This window comes from Chenopodium album, chromosome 14, assembly GCF_948465745.1.
Source record: "Chenopodium album chromosome 14, dcCheAlbu1.1, whole genome shotgun sequence".
In the NCBI taxonomy this organism is placed as follows: Eukaryota; Viridiplantae; Streptophyta; class Magnoliopsida; order Caryophyllales; family Amaranthaceae; genus Chenopodium; species Chenopodium album.
Window position 1 is genome coordinate 53524629 of NC_137847.1, and position 21718 is coordinate 53546346.

At 31.2% G+C, this 21718-nt stretch overlaps 1 protein-coding gene across 1 annotated transcript; it reads right to left on the reverse strand.

Moving 5' to 3' along the window:
- Window positions 1–1164: 1164 nt before the first annotated feature.
- Window positions 1165–6937, reverse strand: LOC145579594 (homeobox protein knotted-1-like LET6). The gene is made up of 4 exons (XM_081636830.1): window positions 6565–6937; window positions 5493–5780; window positions 2436–2669; window positions 1165–1679 (listed from the first exon to the last, which is right to left on the reverse strand). The coding sequence occupies exons 1-4, from the start codon at window positions 6922–6924 to the stop codon at window positions 1458–1460; spliced, it is 1104 nt and encodes a 367-aa protein (XP_081492956.1). The 5' UTR covers window positions 6925–6937; the 3' UTR covers window positions 1165–1457.
- Window positions 6938–21718: the final 14781 nt, after the last annotated feature.

Consider the following 21718-nt stretch of genomic DNA (forward strand, 5'->3'; position numbering starts at 1 on the left):
GTGTTGGCATGTGTATCTCACATTAGGAAACAAGAAACTCGTGTACTCTTTGTAAGGCTAAGAGACTACTCCCTTTATTGTCATAAGTTTTTAGGGTGGAATTTCATTAGACTTATATAGACACCCGAGCAGGTGCAAGCCGTGCAACCCAGACCCATTTAACATTTTCCCTTCTATTAAAAAAAAAGCCCCTAATTCTCAACCTTAATCTCAGTGCCCATAAGGCTTAAGCAAAAATAAAATACTAATTTAGGGGTTTTTTTTTTCTCTACATTTGAAATAACACATTCTACTGTAAATTTATTATGGTCTGATTTGAATTAATTGTTAGTTTAAGGCATGTTCTCTTCAGCTTAATTTCAGTTCAGTTCAGCTCTAATCTGTTCAGTTTAGTTTAGTTCACTTCAGTTCATAATTTCCTTCTCTCATAAACAATTCAGTTCAGTTCAGTTCAGCTCTAATCAGTTCAGTTCAATTTAATAAATCAGAACAGGTCTTTACTTTGGTATAATATAATATCCTGGTCTGGTCACTAAAACTTCGTTGTAACTACATATTTATGATGTATCAAGCAGTGTAACAAAAGTATAATAAAAAAGTCTGTGTGAAGAGAACAAATTCATAATATAGTGCTTCTTTACGCGAGGTCAAGATCCACAACAATACAAATCTTAAGTTACGATCAAAACTAGGGAATACTCCATAATTGCTTATTAGTAATTACCAAGTGGAAAATGTAGTTCAATTTGCCTAATGAAGCGTGTAAATGTGCAATAATTTTACGTGACAGATAACAAGAGAGTAAAAATATATTGCAATTATCAATGTAGATTTACTTTTACTGTCACCCCATGCATGCATAAACCTGCATAACTTTTCCTTCTAAGCAAACCTCACATTTGATTTAGACAACTCAAATTTGCCAACAATAGACATAGAAATTTGGTTCAAATACTTGTCTTACAAGTTACAATCTCAGTAAAAAATACAACTGACACTCTTTAAAGAAGCCATTTTTATAACCATATTTCATATTTCCAATTTTCCATGCCAAGTTAGGAAATACTCGTAGTCAGCTCATATTGAGCTATGCAAAATTCCGACACAAATAATGAAAGGGTATCTATCTCTTCTCATGAAAATGAAAGAAAAACACACTTAGCTTGCATGTCTATAATAATTAATGTAACATAATCTCTAGATTCTATCATATATATTCATAATAACAATACATACTCGAATAATACGAGTACTCCATGATTCTAACTCAGCTAGCAGTACACCACACTATTATATGATAATGAGCCATATCATATCATCTAAGTGGTACGGATCCATAGTTGATCGAGTTTAATTAAGCACAATACAATAAATAACTCTCAATAACATAACCATTAACTAAGCAGAGATCAGAAGCGACAATATAATATAATTGTCGATGATCATGATTTGGGCTATTACATAAGAGTTGGGGAGACGTCCATGGGAAAAGGGTTCCCAAGGACGTTGTCCATGTAACCGTAGTGAGAATGAGCATGGGAGTGTGCAGCAGCATCCATTACCACAAATTGCATGTCCTCCGACGGCTTCCAATGCCTTTTCCTTTGGTTGATAAACCAATTGTTTATCTGCTTTTGGTCCAATCCTGTTGATTCAGCTAACGCGAGCTTCTGGGACTCCTACGATTAGCAAATGAACCAATACACGATGTTAGATTAAGTCCAATCGTGAGAAAAAAAAAGGGAGCTCAAGGAATTGTATGATAGCTAATCAATGATGAGTTCCTCAATAATCAACTCTAAGTTTCCTGTTATAAGAAAGCGACGATATAGTATCCTGGCAAGTATACAGAGAAGAAAAACGATGACAAATAAATCACAAACATGTTTTATACTGGCTGTTGAGTATGATGTTACTACCAAACTACCAATTCCTCAGATGTGGACTCTTAAGGAAACGATTCCTAGGAGGAATATGGAAAGGAGTGATAATGTCTATCACGGAGCCAGAAGGCAGAAGAAAATATAATAAAGAGAAAAACTCGATACACCAAGACCAAGTAAAATTATCCTCCCTTAAATGTCTTCATAATTCAAAATGTCCTAAGAATTGAACTTGAACCCAATAAAACAAATGCGTAAAGCTAGCTGCTTAAACAATTTAAAGAGCTAATCATGCACCAAACCAACGATTATGAAATTATGTATTGAGTTATACATGGATCAAATCCAATGCATACAATTGAAACAAAGCCAACACTTAGATTATTTGGCTAGTTATACTTTGATGAGGCCAACAAATTTTATTAATAAAGATGCAAGTTACTCATATTTTCATAAACCACTTACTAATGTAGGATCAACGATATTTAGCATGTACGAGTAATTTGAACACGATAAGTGGCAAATAACGAAGTAGATAAGAATGTAACGTACTGATGGATAAGGCCATTTGTAGTGTCTACTCCACCAATCAAGCAATTGTTGCCTCGCCTCCTTTGGAAGTTTTCCCTTCTTCCTCTTCTTCAAGAACTCTTGCCTCAGACTTCCCAAATATCCGCTATACTTGCGGAGCAGCTGGCTTTTCAATTCCCTGTCTTCTGCCGAAGGATCAATAAAGTTGTTGTTCACGTCAATGTCTTCTTCAGATGATCCATTTCGATCAGGAATCTCCCCACAAGCTGCCATAAAAACATTTTGCATGACGAAAGATGTTTTAAAAACTGAGAACGCTTTTTTTAAAAATCTAAACCAAGCACATGTAAATACTAAATAGGGATGATATATGTACATAATTGGCAATGTGATACCCGAAAAGGCCACACAACAAATAGACATCAAATAAAGCCATGAAATGAAATGCTTTACAAAAATTATATAGATGTAACACATGAAAATATGTATTTGAATGTTATGACTAATAAAATAAACAAACAGACGAGACATGCAAAAAAAACTCAGTTTGCTAGCGGAAACTATCATTTCAACTCAAATCTACATTTGATAGTTTACAAGATACTTGATATGACAACATTTATGTCACATTTGATCTTCATCCTTACGCGATTACTATGTTAGAAACTCGGCACATCACAATGACATGAGACACTTGTGTGTTTCAATTAAACCAAAAACTATAAAACCAAAACTTTTTCAAAAACGGACCAAATTAAAACCTAGCTCTCCTCTCCACATATTCTCATTAGATTCATCAATCATTTCACCCTAAGTACGTACCAATGTCGGAGATTCAACACACTGACCAAATTAAAACACTAGCACGATTCAATTCAACTCAACGTAGTCTGGCCACGGCCGAGTCTAATTCCTCGACACATACCCTATGACAAATAATGTGAAATTGATGTAAACAGGTTCCTATTACCTTTAAAACATGTAGCTATTCTTTATTGCATGTCCCACAAAGTTTTAGAAGTGATATAAATTCAGACCATAAAGTCTAAACTGTAAACAAAGAGAAACATGAACAAAGTACCCTTATCAATCAAATAGACTAGAGTTGTCTGTATTAATAAGCTACATTTATCTAGTGCATTCTATAATATATTTTTTTTCAAGGGACATTCACAAGTTTTGTTGTCACATAGTACATATTATTGAGAAAACTTTTCCAATAAAAACACAGTATACCTAAGATTCCTAGCAAATGAATCATTCAAACATAGAATCACTGCAGTTTTACCTTAGTTTTTTTGGACTAGAATATCACTAGTCAACTTATTGTCTTCATTGTTTTTCCTAGACACCATTTAACTAACACCATATACTTCCTATCTAAAGAAGTAGAACGATTATTGATGGTTCGAAGGGAACGAAATAATGTAGGGCGAAAGGGAATGATCACGAAAAAAGGGTTGAAGAAATAGTTAAAATTAAAATAGAACAACATTATCACTCTTATGTGATGCATACTGCACGCAGAATGTGATTAAGACTTTGAGAGAGAATGATTGACAGATTTATGATTTATTTCTAATTCATAGGGGGGCAAGAGAATAGAACCACGAACAACCTAGTAAATAATTGAGAGGAGACTATTATAAAGATCAAAGAACTTTTAAACAACAATTTGATAACTTGACTTAGCTGTATTACTGAATGCAGAAATTAGGCATATACTTTAGTTCCAATTTACGCATTATATCCTTTAATTAGCAAAAAAAACTAATAAGGTCATGCTCTCTTTGCCTTACATAGGGTTAATCCACATTATATTGTGATATTTAAGTTTGCCGTGGTCTGAATTTAATTATAATATAATCTTATCTTTTTATTTGACTAAATTTTATCGTATATGTGTCCTAATGTAAAAAGATAAGATTATATTATGGAAATTGAGGTCTTGTTACATTCATCAAAGAAATTTTCCAAATATCTTAATTCAATAATTTAAACGTAGTAAAACAAAATTCTAGAAATTTGGCAATAAGCAAACACAAATAATAAGGTATAGCCAGGTTTTATTTGAATTTTGCTAGTATGATCTAAAGTGGACTAATTCTAATAAGAACAAGTAATAAGTATGTACAATGAAGTAACAATAACACAGCCTAAACATGCATGCTAGCGTGAGTAGTGGAGTTAGCTAAATTACAAAGCGGGCAAACCGATCAATCTAATAACTTTTACCATGATCTATGAACATGTATCTAGATCAATACCAACAACCAAAAGCCGTAAGTTCACTTAAACCCATAATGTGTAAAGATGTTAACCATAGCTCTGGCCTCAGCACTACAATAAAAATGTCAACAATGTTTATGCACTTAGACGATGATCTAGATAGTTCACAACCAGCAAATGTTTGTTGAAGTAACAAAGTAGTAGAATAGGGTAGGCTTGAAAATAAACATTGATCCTAAAAATCTTAATTTATGTGCCATATTTATCAAAATTTAAGACCTCTCTATCTCTTGTAGTTTAATCTAAGAGAATATTATTATTATTATTAATATTAATAAAACAAAAACAGCAAAAAAATGTGTTTGATTAAAGAGAAACACATTGTGAAGATTCTACAAAAACATCTCTGGGGGTTATTCATTACCAAAATGATTTAAAGTTGTACTCCAGAATAGATTAAAAATACTCCGTATTCAACAACAATCCAAATCAAAAGCATTAACAATATGGGCCAATAATGTAAAAAAACCCTATTTCCAACAAGACATAAATAAAATAAACAAAGATTCAATTAATTCAAGATAGATCCATAATCATTCTGATGATGAGAAAGAATTTTTCAAAAAATTTATTAAAGTTCCAAGATCTTATCTTGGAAACATGCACCATGCACAATAAAAAAACATAAAAAAAAATATGAGTAATTGAAACCAAATCAATGCAAAAGATATACAAAATCTGTCAGAATCAAAATCATCAAACTCAAACAATAATCAACCAAATTCTTGTTCAAAAATTAAAAATAATCTAGAGAGAGAAAGTAATAGAAATTTAGAGAGAGAAAGAGACATCACCAGAAGAGGGAGAGTCTGAAGGAGAGGAGAGAGTTAGGGCTTTAAATTGACATTCAATCCTTGATAAAAAAAGCATAGCGTCTTTAAAAGGTTTGGTTAATTCTTGCTCATATTTTGTGAGCATCTCACAATAAGCTTCCATAAATTGATCCAAAGCTGGATCTTCACCAATATATCCTCCTCCGCCGCTGCCGCTGCCGCCTCCGCTTCTTCCTCCTCGTTGATTCATTACCATTCCCTCTGCCTCTTCTAGTCTTGCCACCACTTCCGGTGGCGCTCCGACCTACAATTCCAAAAAAAAAAAAACCAAAAAAAAAAAAAAAATACACCCCATATTAGTATAAAGATCAAAGCTTTCTTGAAGTTAACGTATAAATTACATGCACCTCTATAACATTTGTATCTTGCAAAGTTTTAAACTTTCTCAAAGATTTTGAGGGTTTGAGGGTTTTTGTTTTGTTTTTTTTTTTTTGTAAAAAAAAAACCTTAGAAAATTATGTAAATAATCTTGAACAATACTTGTTCAATTTTTTTTTTTTTTTTTTTTTTTTTTTTTTTTTTTTTTCCCTTCCCTTCTAAGAGGTTTTATGATTAAAACTCCCCCAATTTAAAGCAAATAATAAACACCAAACAAAGATCAAAACTTTCTCCAAGTTTTTTTTTGTTTTTCATAAGAAAAATTTGAGTGTTTCATTAAAATTGTAAAGTATTCTCCTTCAAAAAAAAAAAGTTGTAAAGTATTCAAAATATTTCAAAAATTAGGTTATATGGTGATTAAACTTCCCTAGCTTAGCTAAATCTTCAAAAACCCTTCAAAGATCAAAACTTTCTCCAAATGATTACCTCAACCCTTTATATATGATTGAAAATACTATATTTATTTAAAAATAAAAATCCAAAATGGGTTTTAAAATTTTTTTTTTTCTCAAAATTGGGTGTGTGTATTTTAATCCTTTAAATAATTTCTTTCCAAAAATCATTTCAACTCAAAAATTGTCAAAATGTCAAACTCTAATATTCAAAGAGGAGAGAGAGAGAGAGAGAGAGAGAGAAGTTTATTATTTTACCTTTTGACAGCTAACAAAGGCAGATAAGAGACGAGGATAATGAGGATGAGACATAATCTTAGCCTTAATATTCCCACCTGAACTACTACTTCCATCACCACCATTGTTAGTATTACTATTATTATTATGAATATTCTGATTTTGATTATGATGGTTACTCTCCATCACATGATGATGATGATGTTGATGTTGATGATCATCAACATCATAACACCCAACACCAGAAGAAGAACAACAACAAACTTTGTTGCTATTGTTATGATGATGATGTGAATTACTATGATGATGATGATGAGAAAGAGACGGTTGCATCATAATCATAGGATACAACCCATTACTATTATTCTCCATTCCCTCCATTTTTTCTCTCCTTTAAAATAAAAAGTGTTCTTTCTCACTAAAAATGTGATCTTTAAATAAAAATTTGATCTTTTAATTTATAAGAAGAAGAGGAAGAAGAATTAAAGAGTAGAGGGTTTTTTGTTTGATAGTGGGAGTAATAAAGGAGTAACAATAAGATTTGTGGTAAAAATAAACATAAAATTAAAAATTTAAAGGAATAAAAGGGTAGAGAGAGCTCCCGAAATTTAAGCTTACACAAAAAAGAAACAGGCTTTTTACAGCAAAATCCTATGAAAATAACCCACTGGTTTATTAAGTGATAGTTGTCGTCATCTTTTTCTTTTCTCCTTCTTTCCTCTGAACTTCTTCAGAAGCTTTTTACTAAGCTAAGCAGAAGAGGGTTGAATTGATTTATTAATTTTGTTTATGATGAGTACTTGCATTTCCAGTTACGGACATGATATATGCAGCTCTTAGGGTGATGATGGCCGATTTAAAATAAAACGGCAAAAGTAATTACGGAGTACTGTTTGTAGGGGGAGAAAGGGGGGATGAAGGAATTTTTGTTTGGGTTAGGGAGCAGAGTGCACGCGATAAATGCAGAGGAAGAAAGAAAGAGAATAGTGTGAAAAATTGGGTTCCCAATGAATTGAAAAAAAACTCTTGTTCCTTCTCCTTTTCTTTTGTGTTGCAGTAGCAGTGGCACTCAGGATTTCACTGCCATTTTACTGCTCTGCTTAGCTTACACTTTCAAAGTCTTTTAATTTAATTATTGCTAAGTAAGATTATTTGAAGCGCTACGGAAGTATGAGTAGTACTACGTTAAGTGGTCGGATTAGACGTAAGAAATTTTTTTCCTTGGTTATTGACATATGCTTAATTAATGGGATTATAAAGTAGAGTTCGGTAATAAATTACTGGTATTGAACTATGCTTGCTCTTGTATATGGAATTAAGACTTTTATTGATTGATTGATTTGCTCTTACATACCAATAACAAATCATGTAAAAATCGAGAATTTATGCCTTCAAATGACTGAGGATGCTTGAAGAAAGCTACATTTCCCTTAGAATGTGTTACCTAAAACTTGATTATATTGCATCAATTATACTACGACCTAAATGAACAATCAGGGTATGTTCTTAGCTGAATTGAACTGATTGGAGCTGAAATGAATTGTTTATGAGAGAAAGAAATTAAGAGCTGAACTGAACTGAACAAATTGGAGCTGCATTGAATTGAAATTAAGCTGAAGAGATTAGGCCCTCACTCTAGTACAACTCAAGTTGAGGACTTAACCTAATCCCAAAGTGAACAACTTGTGAACACCCTTTTCTTTAACTACTCTGCAATTAGTTATGTTGAATCAAACAACATTGTGTACCTTTTTAACAATGAATCTTCGTGGATAATTATATTATACGACCTTATATTATTACTAAAACGGTAAAACTTACTTTCTTTTATATATTTTTTAAGCGTGTCAAAATAAAGACCAAACAAGTTGAAATAAACCCTAATATGATTGAAAATTTTCTTCTTTAGAGAACCTCTACTTCCCTTTGTGTCAACCAAATGTTTGATCATTAATACCAAGGTTGTTAAATTTTCAAATTAATTATACTAATACGTGTATTTGATGAGTACTCCCACCGTTTTCTTTTAAATACAACACATCATTTTAGTACATTTTTTTTAAAAAGATAATTAGATTAGGTAAACGAGCTACTTTATCAAAATAATTTCAACACCAAGATTACAAAAGGGCTAAGTACTATGTGTACAAATTATTTTGATTAATTTATCCATTTACATCACTTAATCTCTTCCTCAAGGTGCGTATCGAGAAGGTGTATTATAATTAAAAGAAAGTGTATAGAAAGTATAATACTACCTCCATTTTGCAACAATTTTATACAAAGTAAGAATAAAAAATGTATAATTGTTACAAATAATATGAAATAGAGGTGGTATTATATGTTTATTATTGTACAATAGTTATTACTTGTATGATTGTATCAGCATATATTCCTGTCATGAGAAAGAGAGAGATTTAAAGATGATGAGTGATCAAATCGAGAGGGGGAAGCTAATGGATAGAGAATAAGGGGAGTCTATAATACATCTATAACCCTATTTGCGAGCTATAACTATTAACTATGAGGAGGTACAATATTTTTTGGTGGCATGGAATCAAACTCTCTGCCGGCCTATTTCATTGCCAAACTATAACTTATCTTTACTATTGCCCATTTTTCCACGCATTCCCACTCGTTTTCCCTTTATTTTTTGTGCTAAATTTTCCAAACGGCTAAACCAACTACGTTAAAAGCGGTCGTGAACTTAACCATAAGTTTATAATTACTGCTTCCTTTGTTTCATAAATATTACTCTCTACTTCGTGTTTGATTTTATACAAGACATATTTATTAGGACAAAATAAATCAAAGGATGCAAGTATTGTTGCTCAAGAGTATTACGAGTGGAAAAACTACTATTAAAGGGAGCAAAAAAGTATTGATAATTTTTTAGTGACGACTTACCAAATTTCGGATAGTATCTCATTGTTAGAACGAAACTCATACACTCATTTTTTTTAATCATCAACTTGTTAGATTTAGAATCTTATTCCTTCATACATTTTCGAATTATTAACGTATTTACTCATTTGACATAACAAAAAAAAAAGAAAAAATCTAGGGCTTTTGTTAACTTGATTTGTTGGGTCTTTATTAATGACTAAAGGTCTGTAATGAGGACTAAAGACAACAGAGCTTTTGACCTAAATTTTACTAATTTTGACACAAGTTGACCCTTAGGTACCAATGTACCATATAATAAGTCATTTAAAATTAGTTTATAAAGAAGTCAATAACTTTTTAACACTTCTAACCTTTTTTAAGAGGGACAATTATAATTTGTAGTATAAGATTATTTGATAATACACTTTGATGATCAATGCATCTCTCTAAATATACAAGTTCCTATAGGTTCATTTCTTAAACCTTGTTAGCATCATGATTTCTTTTGATAATTCTAAAATAATTCAAAATTAGCTTTGACACAATACTCTAATCATCTCATTATAATTGTTCACATTAATTTAAAAACGATCACATTATTTGTTAGATGAGATAAGTAAATTAAACTTAAGTGGAGTAGCATTCTCACATCTCCAATAGCCAATTGACACCATAAGTTAGTTTAAGTAGTTGATCCAAATATTCCACCACATAACAAATTATTCAAATATAATGAAAGAGTTTCATAAGTCTCATCAATCCTATCTAATCGTAATTATTTTAGCATTTGCAAAAGTGGGTTTCAGCTTGATAGAGAATATCCATAGAATATTCTCATCTTAGGTTTAGGATATATTTTGTATAAGATTATCTTTATATCTGTACATATCTTATAGTTACCTAATATGATTAGGTTTCTCATTGTAACCCTATAAATATTGATCAATGGAAATCACTCTGATCAAGGAGTTTATATTATCTGACACAGCTAATAAAAAAGGGAAAATTTTAACAAAAAATAAAAAATAAAAAGGCTGAAAAAGTTAGTGGGACACTTCGAATGTCTCTTCTTTAATTTATCTCTCTAGGTTTATGAGGCTATGTTTGTAGCCTATTTATGGAGTACTACAATTTTTCTCTTCCAAGGTGGGTAACGTCTAACTTTTTAGTACACTAGAAAAATATAATTCCAAAAAAATATTGCTCTTCCAATTTTAATATTTGATCCGTGACCAACTATGTCGCCTTTGTATTTGTCTCCTTTCGTGTGCATAAATTCAATTATTATTTTTATAAGAGTTTAATTAGAAGTATTTTATGGTAGAGTATAAAATATATTTTTGAATTTTAGGGCCTGAACTGAACTGAACTGATTAGAGCTGAACTGAACTAAACTAAACTGAACTGAACTGAACTGAATTGAGCTGAAATGAATATTTTATGTGAGAGGGAAATTAAGAGCTGAACTGAACTGCACTGATTGGAACTGAACTGAACTGATTGGAGCTGAACTGAACTGAAATTAAGTAAATGTGAACAGGCCCTTAATCATAAGGTTAAGCTTTAGTTAAAATGGTTCTCTAATATGATATCAAAGCCATGTTGCATCCACAATTCAAGCTTAATGGACTCTCATATGAGGGGCGTGATAGAGTATAAAACACATTTCTGGACTTCAGCCGTAACTTTAAACTTTTGGTTGAGTTGGTCCTTTACCATTTTAAATTTTTTTTTTTCCTTGTGTTTTTATGTTTTTTACGGAGTATTATTAATCAACGTTTAGACAATGAAGTGATGATAATGATAGGGATTATTTTACCTTTTATAGATATATAATCAATTAATTTAACAGTAATGTCTAGAGAGGGAATTTGTTATTACATTTTATTGAAGTTGTTTGTTGGGCTAGTTAAGATGGTTTTAGTTGCGTTTAATCATGCTTTCTAGTTATAAAATTAGAAAGATTGAGTAAGGGAATTGTGATCTTCCAAACAAAAGGAGTGGCTTGATTCGATTGCTTGAGCGAGTTCAATGTATAACATTCTAACCCATGTTATCCGTCTTTGTCATGTTTGAATCCTATATTGTTGAAGCAAATATCAAGTGTTTTGAATACAAGTGTTTTGAATAAGATGATCCTTTGTTGGAGATGCAATGCAATCTAAAGCGTACCTTTTTTGGTATAGTGCTTAGTCAAAATTTCCAACACCTAATTTGGTCTAATCTAAACTTTTATATGATTTTGGTTAGAAACGATAGTACTCATGTAAAATATGACAAGTATCGAATATTTATCTTCTAGATTTGTTTAGTTTAAGTAAGTCTGTATCTATTGATATAATTGAACTATTGGTAATGTAATTTGATTCAAACAAAACTTAGCAATTAATTAAATTCATTCAATACGGGGTATAACACTGACGAAAGTGAAAAAAAGGAGAGATTGAACTACTAGTATTGTAATTTGATTCAAACAAAACTTAGCAATTAATTAAATTCATTCAATACGGGGTATAACACTGACGAAAGTGAAAAAAAGGAGAGATTGAACTACTAGTAATGTAATTTGATTCAAACAAAACTTAGCAATTAATTAAATTCATTCAATACGGGGTACAATATTGACGAAAGTAAAAAGGAAAGTGATTAATTATAATGATCATTAATCAATACTCCTTGTATATATGCAATCAAAAATGGTTTATGTTGCACAATTTTACAAATGTACAAGTATACGGTTTCATTTAAGTGTCTGTTCTGATTTACTGAGCTGAACCAAATTGAATTAATTGGAGCTGAAATAAAGTGAAGTGAATATTTTATGAGAGAATAAAATTAAAAATTAAAGTAAACTGAATTGAATTGAAAATTAGCGGAAGAGAATAGATTCTTTTAAGTGAAATCCTGATTAAAGAGTTTTCAATGAAATAAATGAAAGAAGATGGTTGGCAACAGACAATGTACGTGTATGAAAATAGTTGGACAGGCAAGAGAAGGATGTGTCTAATCTTAGTCTGCATATTTTTCTAATCTACAAGTCTATTTCAATGTCTTTCACAAATATATATTTTTTAAAAAATTTATTTGAAATAGACTACGTTCAGTTTTCAGTATAATTTGATATGTATATTCAATTTGTCATCTTCCAACTACTACCCCCCATATTTCTAGCTTCGTCTAATCTAAGTACTGAAGTAGTAGTACATTTTATATGCCTATAATTTATTTAGAGTCTCCTGCATGCCTGGATTATTGCAATTATTTTATTTTCATTTTCATTTTCCGTTACCATGCATGATATTGATATATTTGGTGCTATCAATCGTATCGTATGATCCATGGGAAGAGTTTGAAACTTGGAATCAAGTTCGGATACAAATTTAAGGTCCCGTTTTGTTCAACTTTATGAGTATTAGTTTAAACAAGGTTAGATCAATTATATAATAGATGAAATAACAAGCTGATAGGAACAAGTTTGATTAACTATTTTCAAATTAAAATTTACGTATATGTTAACTCCCATTAGGTTTCTACGAGTATTTTGTTATATATTGCATGTGAAAAAACTTACCAAGTAATACAATTCAGTACTTAAAAGGCATTCAAAAGTTATTTAATTTGTACTCCTATAAGTGCAGACACCTGATTGTGTCTCCCCAAAAACCAAATCCAGTGATGAATATATTTCACGTCATTTGATTATCGAACAAGGTGAAATGTGAAAAGTCTTGTGATGCGGTTGTTTTAATAAAAAATACTTCTTTCTATTTTCAAAAAATATTTCTTTTCGTGCTCCATTTATGGAAAATGTCCAGTCCAGTTTAGTTTGGTCCATAATAAGGGTCCAATAATAGTGTAGTTGGATTGGGCTCGAAAAGAGCTTTCCAACGATATATTATAAGCCAATTCTGATGAATAGTGAGGAAGTTATGGCCAAAATACTAAATTGGGCCTGAAATGAGTTTTATATGGCCCAATGATCAAGAGGAGGGCCCATTAATTAATGTTCCTAAAGTCATTAGGATTGATTTTAATCTTCTAGAATAATCTAGAAGGTTATTTTAAATTCTAGTGGAATTAGGATTAGTAATTATATCTTTTAGGAAAAATAAGGAATTTTATATGGAATAAAACAAGATTAAATCTGATTTTAAAAGATAAGTACAGACGTTAATTAATCTAATTTAATTAGATTAAGGACTCCGTACAACTTTGAGTTAACGCGTGGACCATCGCGAAACGACAGCTCTATCGCGTCGCAATGAAGCTGTCGCGCCACGATGGGAGCAGTTTTACTCCAAATTGAATTCAATTTTTTTCTGATCGTTTTGGGACCTTTTTCCTTATAAATAGGGTCGTATTTTCCCTTTTTTATTCATTCACAATCATCCAATTATAATCTCTTCTCTCTCTTAGGCAATACCTTGTTCTTTCTCCTTCTTTTTAGCCTAGTTTTTTTACAAACACAATACCGCATTCACGAGTTCTAGACACACCTAGCCAAGTTCGAAGTTGTCTTTGCCCTAGACGTGAAAGGTTGATAATTTCTGAGGGTTTAGTCCCAAATCCCTATTTAAATTAATTGTTTGATTTAATATTTTCATTGAAGTTGCTAACGTGTGTATTGTTTTGATAGAAAGAGATACGAGGTAACAAAGTAAGTAAATTCATTGTTATATTTTGAGAAAGCATGCTTAAATTATATTAATTTTTAGTATCATGCTAGGATGTTATTTATTGTTTTCTAGTATCATGACTAGGTTGGTTCCTATTTTTTCTATCATGTTAGGAATAAAGCTTTGATCTTTAATGTTTAGTGACATGCTAGGATTTGTTATTAATCTTGTTAGTATCATGCCTAGGATCTTGCTAATATTATTATGCTTTGATGAGAATATTTTTATGATGATTTGTTGTTGTTGTTATATGTTGCTTGATATATTATTATTGCTATTGCTTGATCACGCCCTCTCTTATAGGATTATAGGGAATTTGTACTGATTGTATGTTAGTTGAAAAGCGCACATGAATATGAGAAGAATAAAGTAGAGGTCTATTTTTAGGGCAGATTCAATATCTTTTAGGTTGGATTTATACCTTTATTCCCAAATATCCAGTCATGGTTTCAGACCACTATAGAGTTAGCGATCTCATGGATCGTGAAGGGGTGTAATCTTCACCCTGTGAACGGTTAACAAGTTCCTAAAACTTGTTGGCGACTCTTTTGCTCTATCTTCCTTCCCTTTGAACGCCACCATACTTAAGTGTATGATCACAGTGGGGTTTAAGTGTGAAATGCTTGAAATTATTCGCTCCTTAAGGATTGTATATTTCAATCTTAAGTTCAATCCTACAACTCACTTACGGTACAAAGGATATGTAAATTCATGAAGCTATATCTCCCCCTAATAATTTATAATGCATGCTAAATCAAATCATAGCGGGGTTTTTTATATTACTAGCGCAAAAATTGTGTAAATTTAATGTGACTATTAAATTTCAGTCTTAATTTAGGGATAAAATAAAAATGGGAAAAGATCCAAGGGACAAAACACAAGTCTCAAGCCTGAAGAACACATCCAATCACTGCGATAAATAGATTTACCGTACGCAGAAAATCAGATGCTCCATCGAATATTTTTACTATTTTCATTATTTCACTCACACCGTCCCATCATTATTATTATTGATATAAATATTTTTTAATCTTTTTTTATTATTATCATACAACACTTAATTTATTTATTTTTTTTTTTTAAAAAAAAACTCGCAGTAGTAGTGTGCTAGTGTCTATACGTATACCAACAACCGTAATTGAAGACAAAGTGGATGCTTCTCAAAGTTCTCTGCAATTATACTCATAAACAAGCTTATAGCTAGCCTGTCCATATGGTATTTTTTTTCACACATAGCTAACCTTTTATTGTTAACTAGCTATAGGTTTTTGAGATTTTATATATTGCACATCAACATCACCATAATGGAAGATTATTTTGCACTATTTTTATACTTCACTTTGATTACTATGGTTGATTTATGCATAAATTAAATACGTAGTACTATATATAAATATTTGTGTACTTGTTTGAAGTATCTTAATGTGTAATTTCATATATTAACTTTTTATTACGAAGTATTATTTATTCATAGTGGTACGTGGCCTGGGACCCCTTTGAAAATTTAGTTACAACACGTGGTTCGTAAGCCAGGCCTAGCTGATTTCAAGGTCTGCAAACTCAAACGCGATTCGACTCAATATACACCCAACTTTTATGAACCAACAAAACAACCTTCCCAAACCCCCCCACCCCCCGCGCACGCGTGTAATATAACCTTTAATTTTATAGAAATTTTTACCTTTCCAATCCCAAAATTGATGAAGGTCGAATACTTCCCATTGATCCATGAGACCTGCCACGGGAGGCTACTTGTGTGGTCAAATCATTAACTTTGCATCCTAAATATTAATTAAAGTTTTACTTCAGGAAACGCCACCCCCCCCCCCCCCTTGCTTTATTGCCTCAATGTCAACTTGGGTCCATACAATGGCGGATTCAGGGAGGTATAAAGACTATAGAGGTACAATTGTACCCCTATTTCGCCAAAAAGAAAAAACTGATAACAAAAGAGACTGCATGTTTATAATAGCAGGTCTATTAGGTAATGTTATGTAACTGGCCAAAACAACTAATTAGCCCCGCCTTTTTGCGTTAAATTCAAAGAGACAGCCTGTTTAAAAATTGGTGTCTTAGGTTATATTTTTAATTTTTCATTGCCAAATCAATACTTTTAGATCAAAGAGATATGTTGTCGCAAATAATTGTCGAACCTAGCCAGCCTCAAGCCAAAAAAAAAAAAAACCCTCAGACGTCCCAACACAACATACTATTATTATTTTTGTTGTTGTTGATAGGACTGAGCAAAACTATTTGAAAAACTGAAAGCCTGATGCGTAACAAATTTGAAAATTAGGGTACCCTATCCGTCTATCCGATAATGATAACAGTTCGGGTATTCAATCTGATAATTTGTTATCGAATACGGTTATTGGGTATTATTTTAAAATTAACAGTAATCCGATCTGATGCAGTAAGCAGTTTTTTTTCCGTATTTAAATCTATTTATCTAAAATCTAAACACTTACTTTACTTTTTTAATCACTTTATAATTTAAATGATTAGTAATATTATTAATAAGTAATTTGATCATGATGATCATTCAGTATTATTGCTAATAAGTGTAGAATGATATCATAATAACTACATTATTAAGTTTAATTTTCGTTATTGGATATCATATTAGGTATCCGATAACTGATCCAAACACCAAGTACCCAAACTTATTGTTTCAATTAATTAATAAATATCATTTTTAGCGTTATTGGTTATTGGTTACTCGAACCAATAGTGTTAATGATTCAAATACCCAATCCATGCTCACCCCTAGTAATACTCTGTAGTTGTTTGTTCGTTGTTGTTGAAGTAACTAGTGAGATAAGGTGCTTAGGGTTAGGGTTAGGGTTAGGGTTAGGGTTAGGGTTAGGCCCCAGCTAGCTCTTCTGTGGTACGCGAAACCGTCAAAACAGTGAAGCTTAAGAATTTATACCTGCAGTAATAAAACTACTGTAATTGCATAAAAAAGTTTATATTATAAACTAATCTTACTAGAAAGCTTTTGTGAACGTCGTCAATTACTTGCATCGATATTACATAGAATTTGAGGGGCCAAAACAACCTGTTTTTCTTACTTTCTTTTTCTCTTTCGTTGTAATACTCCTAGTTGATAACTTTACGTCATTTCTATCAACAGTTTACTTGTATATAAAAAAGTATAATGTAGAATCATGAGCTAGTAAATAAAGTAAGAGAATATTTTATTATTTTATACTCGTACAAAGCTACTCGTAAAGTTCTACTCCGTTTTTAAATACTTGCTGCATTTTTCTTTTTCGGCCGTTTTTAAATACTTGCTCTATTTTCTTATTTGGAAAGCTTTTACAATATTTAATTTATTTTTCTCACCTAGTGGACTCGAATTTCATATTTTATTAATTTCATATTCTCTCTCCTCCAATTCTCTTCACTACTACTTTTGCTTTTTACAATTTTTTATTCTTCCGCTTACCCCACTACCTCCATATTTTTATTACTCTCTCCTAAAGGCGCATGGAGAAAGTATTTAAAAACGGAAGGAGTAATAAATACGAAGTAGTTTAGAAATGATAAGTGTAGAGCTGATCATAGGGCATATTTATTTTGCTATGTACTCCCTCTGTTTTAAAATGTTTGCTCTATTTCACCATACGCGGAGTTTTAGGAGGAATTAGATAAAATAATAAAATATAGAAATAGTGGGGTTAGGGGAAGGTAAATAGGAGGAGAGAGGATCTAAAAGTAATAAAATTAGATCCCAATAGTTGAGAAAAATGAATTGAATATTATAAAATCTTTCCAAATAAGGAAATGGAACAAGTATTTAAAAATGGCCGCAAAAGAAAAGTGGAGTAAGTATTTAAAAACGGAGGGAGTAAAATTTTGTCACATGTTTGGGCGATTTTTAGTTTTTTTTCGAATCAGTTCGAAAAGCCGGATATCCCAGTCTTATTTTACAGGTTTAGGCAAGCTTTTTTCGGCTCAAACCTTTGCCCGGCCTGATCATGTGGACTGAATTTTCTTGCCTTGACCCAGACTAGTCCATCCTTTGATCACCTCTAAATAATTTAATGCATAAAATATTGATACAACAATTTAGTCATTAGTACAACTTGATCAATTTAGTCACCTAGCTAGTTGGCTTGTCGAATGTAATTTTGAACCCACATTGAGATTTTAAAGAATAATCAAAGGTTTAGCTCTCATTTCTAATTTCAATTTAGGGAGGATGGACTATATAATCTCTTATTGGGTATATATTGAAGGTTTAGCTCTCATTATTAGGGCATGCCACTTAGTTAGGTTTCTTAACTGGGATTATTCTAGCATGATCCGAGAAAGTTTCATGCCCTAACACAAAAGTCATTTCATTTATCAAAATAAAAGAATTAAGTCGCCCGTGATCTGCAAGATAAGCATAGAATTTACTCGTAGATCAACTTTTGTAAATAGTCATATACATCTAATCATGCAAGTACGGAATTGTCTTGAATAATAATTACTTAGATGAGTCATACCTTTTACAATAGATAATCTATCAACACGTATATAATATAAAAGAAACATGATTAAAAGGTGAGTGTTACAATAATCATGGATTATTCCATTGGGGTCGCTTAACCAACCAAATTGATGATTTATGTACCTACCTTTCTAAAGATTTCAATTAATTATGACCTTCATCAATCTCTTTATAAAGTAATTAATTAGTAAGCCACTTTAATAAATTCAATAGTGTGCTAGCTAACATAAACTAGTTTATTCTATGTATAAGCATGTGATGAACGATCATTAAAAAGTATGGATACTTTTCAAGGTTAAATAAATATATACAATTAATCGTCTAGCTAGCTTAAGTGGACCTAATTTGTACTTCAGTTGTCCTTAATAACAACCAAATTAGTGGAGATTTTCATAATAGTATATCAAGAATCTTATGCTTTATATTTTATAATATGCACTTTTTCATGCATTATTTTTATCTCTATAGACCAACTTTCTGTTACTCTAGTCAATTGACTTGCTTTACAACATTGTGGAATAATTTGTATGTTTTATTCTATTCTAATTTATGATAAAAGATCGTAGTTTTATGATATCATATCATGCAACACAAAAAGGTTGAGAAGTAATTAATAAATAAATTAATACACAAGCTTTTATATACTAGGGAGTACGTTTTCTACATGTACTGTCACATGCATATGACAAGGCTATGAATTGAAGTGGATAACGTATAGGAGAAAATTTCCTATACAACTAGCTTAATGACATGAATATAAGCATATGTTGTCAGTACATCTTACTTAGAAAGTTAAAGATAAATATTGTATTCCAATTAACTAGATACTCTTTTCGTTCCTAAATAAAATTTGTACTCCGTATACTCTAGTATAAGATTGTCCCAAAGGTTAACATACTTAACAAAGTTAAACAATGGTAATCGTTAGATTTGGAATAATGATAAATTGAAAATGGGTAGAGAGTAGATAAAGTAATGAAAATGTTAATCAAGAAGTTAAGATAGCTTATGCTTTGTTTTTTAGATGGAAAGTGTTTGGTTGATCCAAAGAATAATCCTGACCAAACTTCAATAGTTAAGGTTTTTTGATCAAGTATCTGTGGGTCAAATGCTAAGAAATACTTTTTCTATCTATAATAATTGACATATTTATTAAGTTTAATTAATTGTACTAATCATTTTAGAACAAAGGAAGTAGCGAAGGAGAGGAAAAGAGGTAAGAGGATCCTCCACTCCACCTCCAAGCCTATCACTTATAGGCCCCACATACAATAGCATATTGTTTAGAAATTCAAGCTATCTCCATATCCTTGTTAAAATTATTGCTATCTTGAGTCTTGACATAAGAACAAGAGTGGACAAATGATGATATTATTGAATCAATCCATGGAAAATTTAACACACATAATTTCGAACATCATTGTAGTTTAATACTATTACTTGTGAGCGAAGGCACTTTCTAAATTCGGGGGAGATCTTTTGACTAATTAAAAATAAAATAAAGTTTTAAGGTATAGTATTATACTAATAGTACTTTTTAAATAAGTTACATTTTATATGCCGATACTCTTAATAGTACTTTTTATAAATTAGAGAGACTGCAAGTGGTATAAACTTATTTGCGTTTATTAAGGTATACATTGATTTAGAGGGTGAGTAATCGAATTTACACTCTTAAATATCATTTAGGATATTTTGTGAGATACAAGTCTTACTATTACAAAATAACTAAACCTTAGGGCATGGGCATAAGTGGACATGAGAGTTAGGTATGAATGAGGTGAAAGAGAGAGAAATTGATAAAAAAAAATGATCAATGGTCAATTGGTCATCCATTGGCTATAATCTTATACTTCCTCCGTTTTCTTTTAGATGCAACACACACTTTTTCACGGTATTTAAGAAATGTGGGGTTCACATGATATAATACACTTTAAAATGGGATGAGTGGTTGTTAGGAGTGTAATTTAGTGGGCCATGTGCTTTAAATAAGGAAAATAATATAGTTTTTCCTTAAAGTAACTTTCCTTTTATAGTGTGTTGCAAGTATTGTGACATTTCCTTTTTAGGGAAGTGTTGCAAGTAAAGTATTACACGATCAATTAATATAAAATCATAATCCATTGATTTAGTCATTCTCATAGGGTCCTATGAATCACGACGAATGAAAAGCAAAAACGTAGAAGACAAAAAAGATTTGGAAAGCCTGACGTCATACACAGTGTCATTATCCTTGAGCAATTGGCTATAATATAAGCATGCCAATATAAATAAATACAAATATAAATAGCCCTTTAACAAAAAAGGGTTACCCTTATTTTGATAAAGAATTTCATGTTTAGAGTATGGCTTGCACATTTGAGTAACAAGGGCCCCTACATGTCCACCAATTTTGCCCAACTCCTTGAAAATATATATGGAATAGTATTTTTATAAAAAAGCCCAAATAAAAAAATATCAAGTCATAAATTTATTTTTATATAATTTGGCCGACAAATTATGCTTTTGCTAGTCTAATCTAAGGCACTATGAATGGAGGTAAAATAATTTAAAAATAAGACGCTATCCTATAATTTTAGCCTCGCCAAATTCTTCCATTAATAAAGATTTGTAAGGCTATTTTCCATTTAGCATATTATCCAATGAGATGTTGATCATTTGAGTGAATCATTTTATGTTGTTTGATTGTTGGAGATTGACAAGAAATGTGTGTATCATTTCTAAGGTGACTTTTCCTTGTCTCTCTAACCCTAGCTTTCACATGTTACATTGATATAATAGAATATATGCATGAAACATCTAAATATATTATGGTCTAATCAAGGTCTTTTTTGGGAAAGTGATTAGGTGGTTCTAGTTGTATACCCTTTATATTTAATGTGTATGTTCGACCTAGTCAAATTAGTTCAATGTTTAAATTTGGGATATAAATGACTAATTTAGATAAGGAAAATGATAAACATAACCCTTAAATCTATGTATAAGAAGTTCAAAAAAGGAAATATTAAGGAAAAATTAACATTAATTACACCGATTTGTCCGTGATTTTGTCATGAATTCCCAACTTAATTTTGGGAATTATATTTAATGCTTATACATAACCTAAGGGCTACAT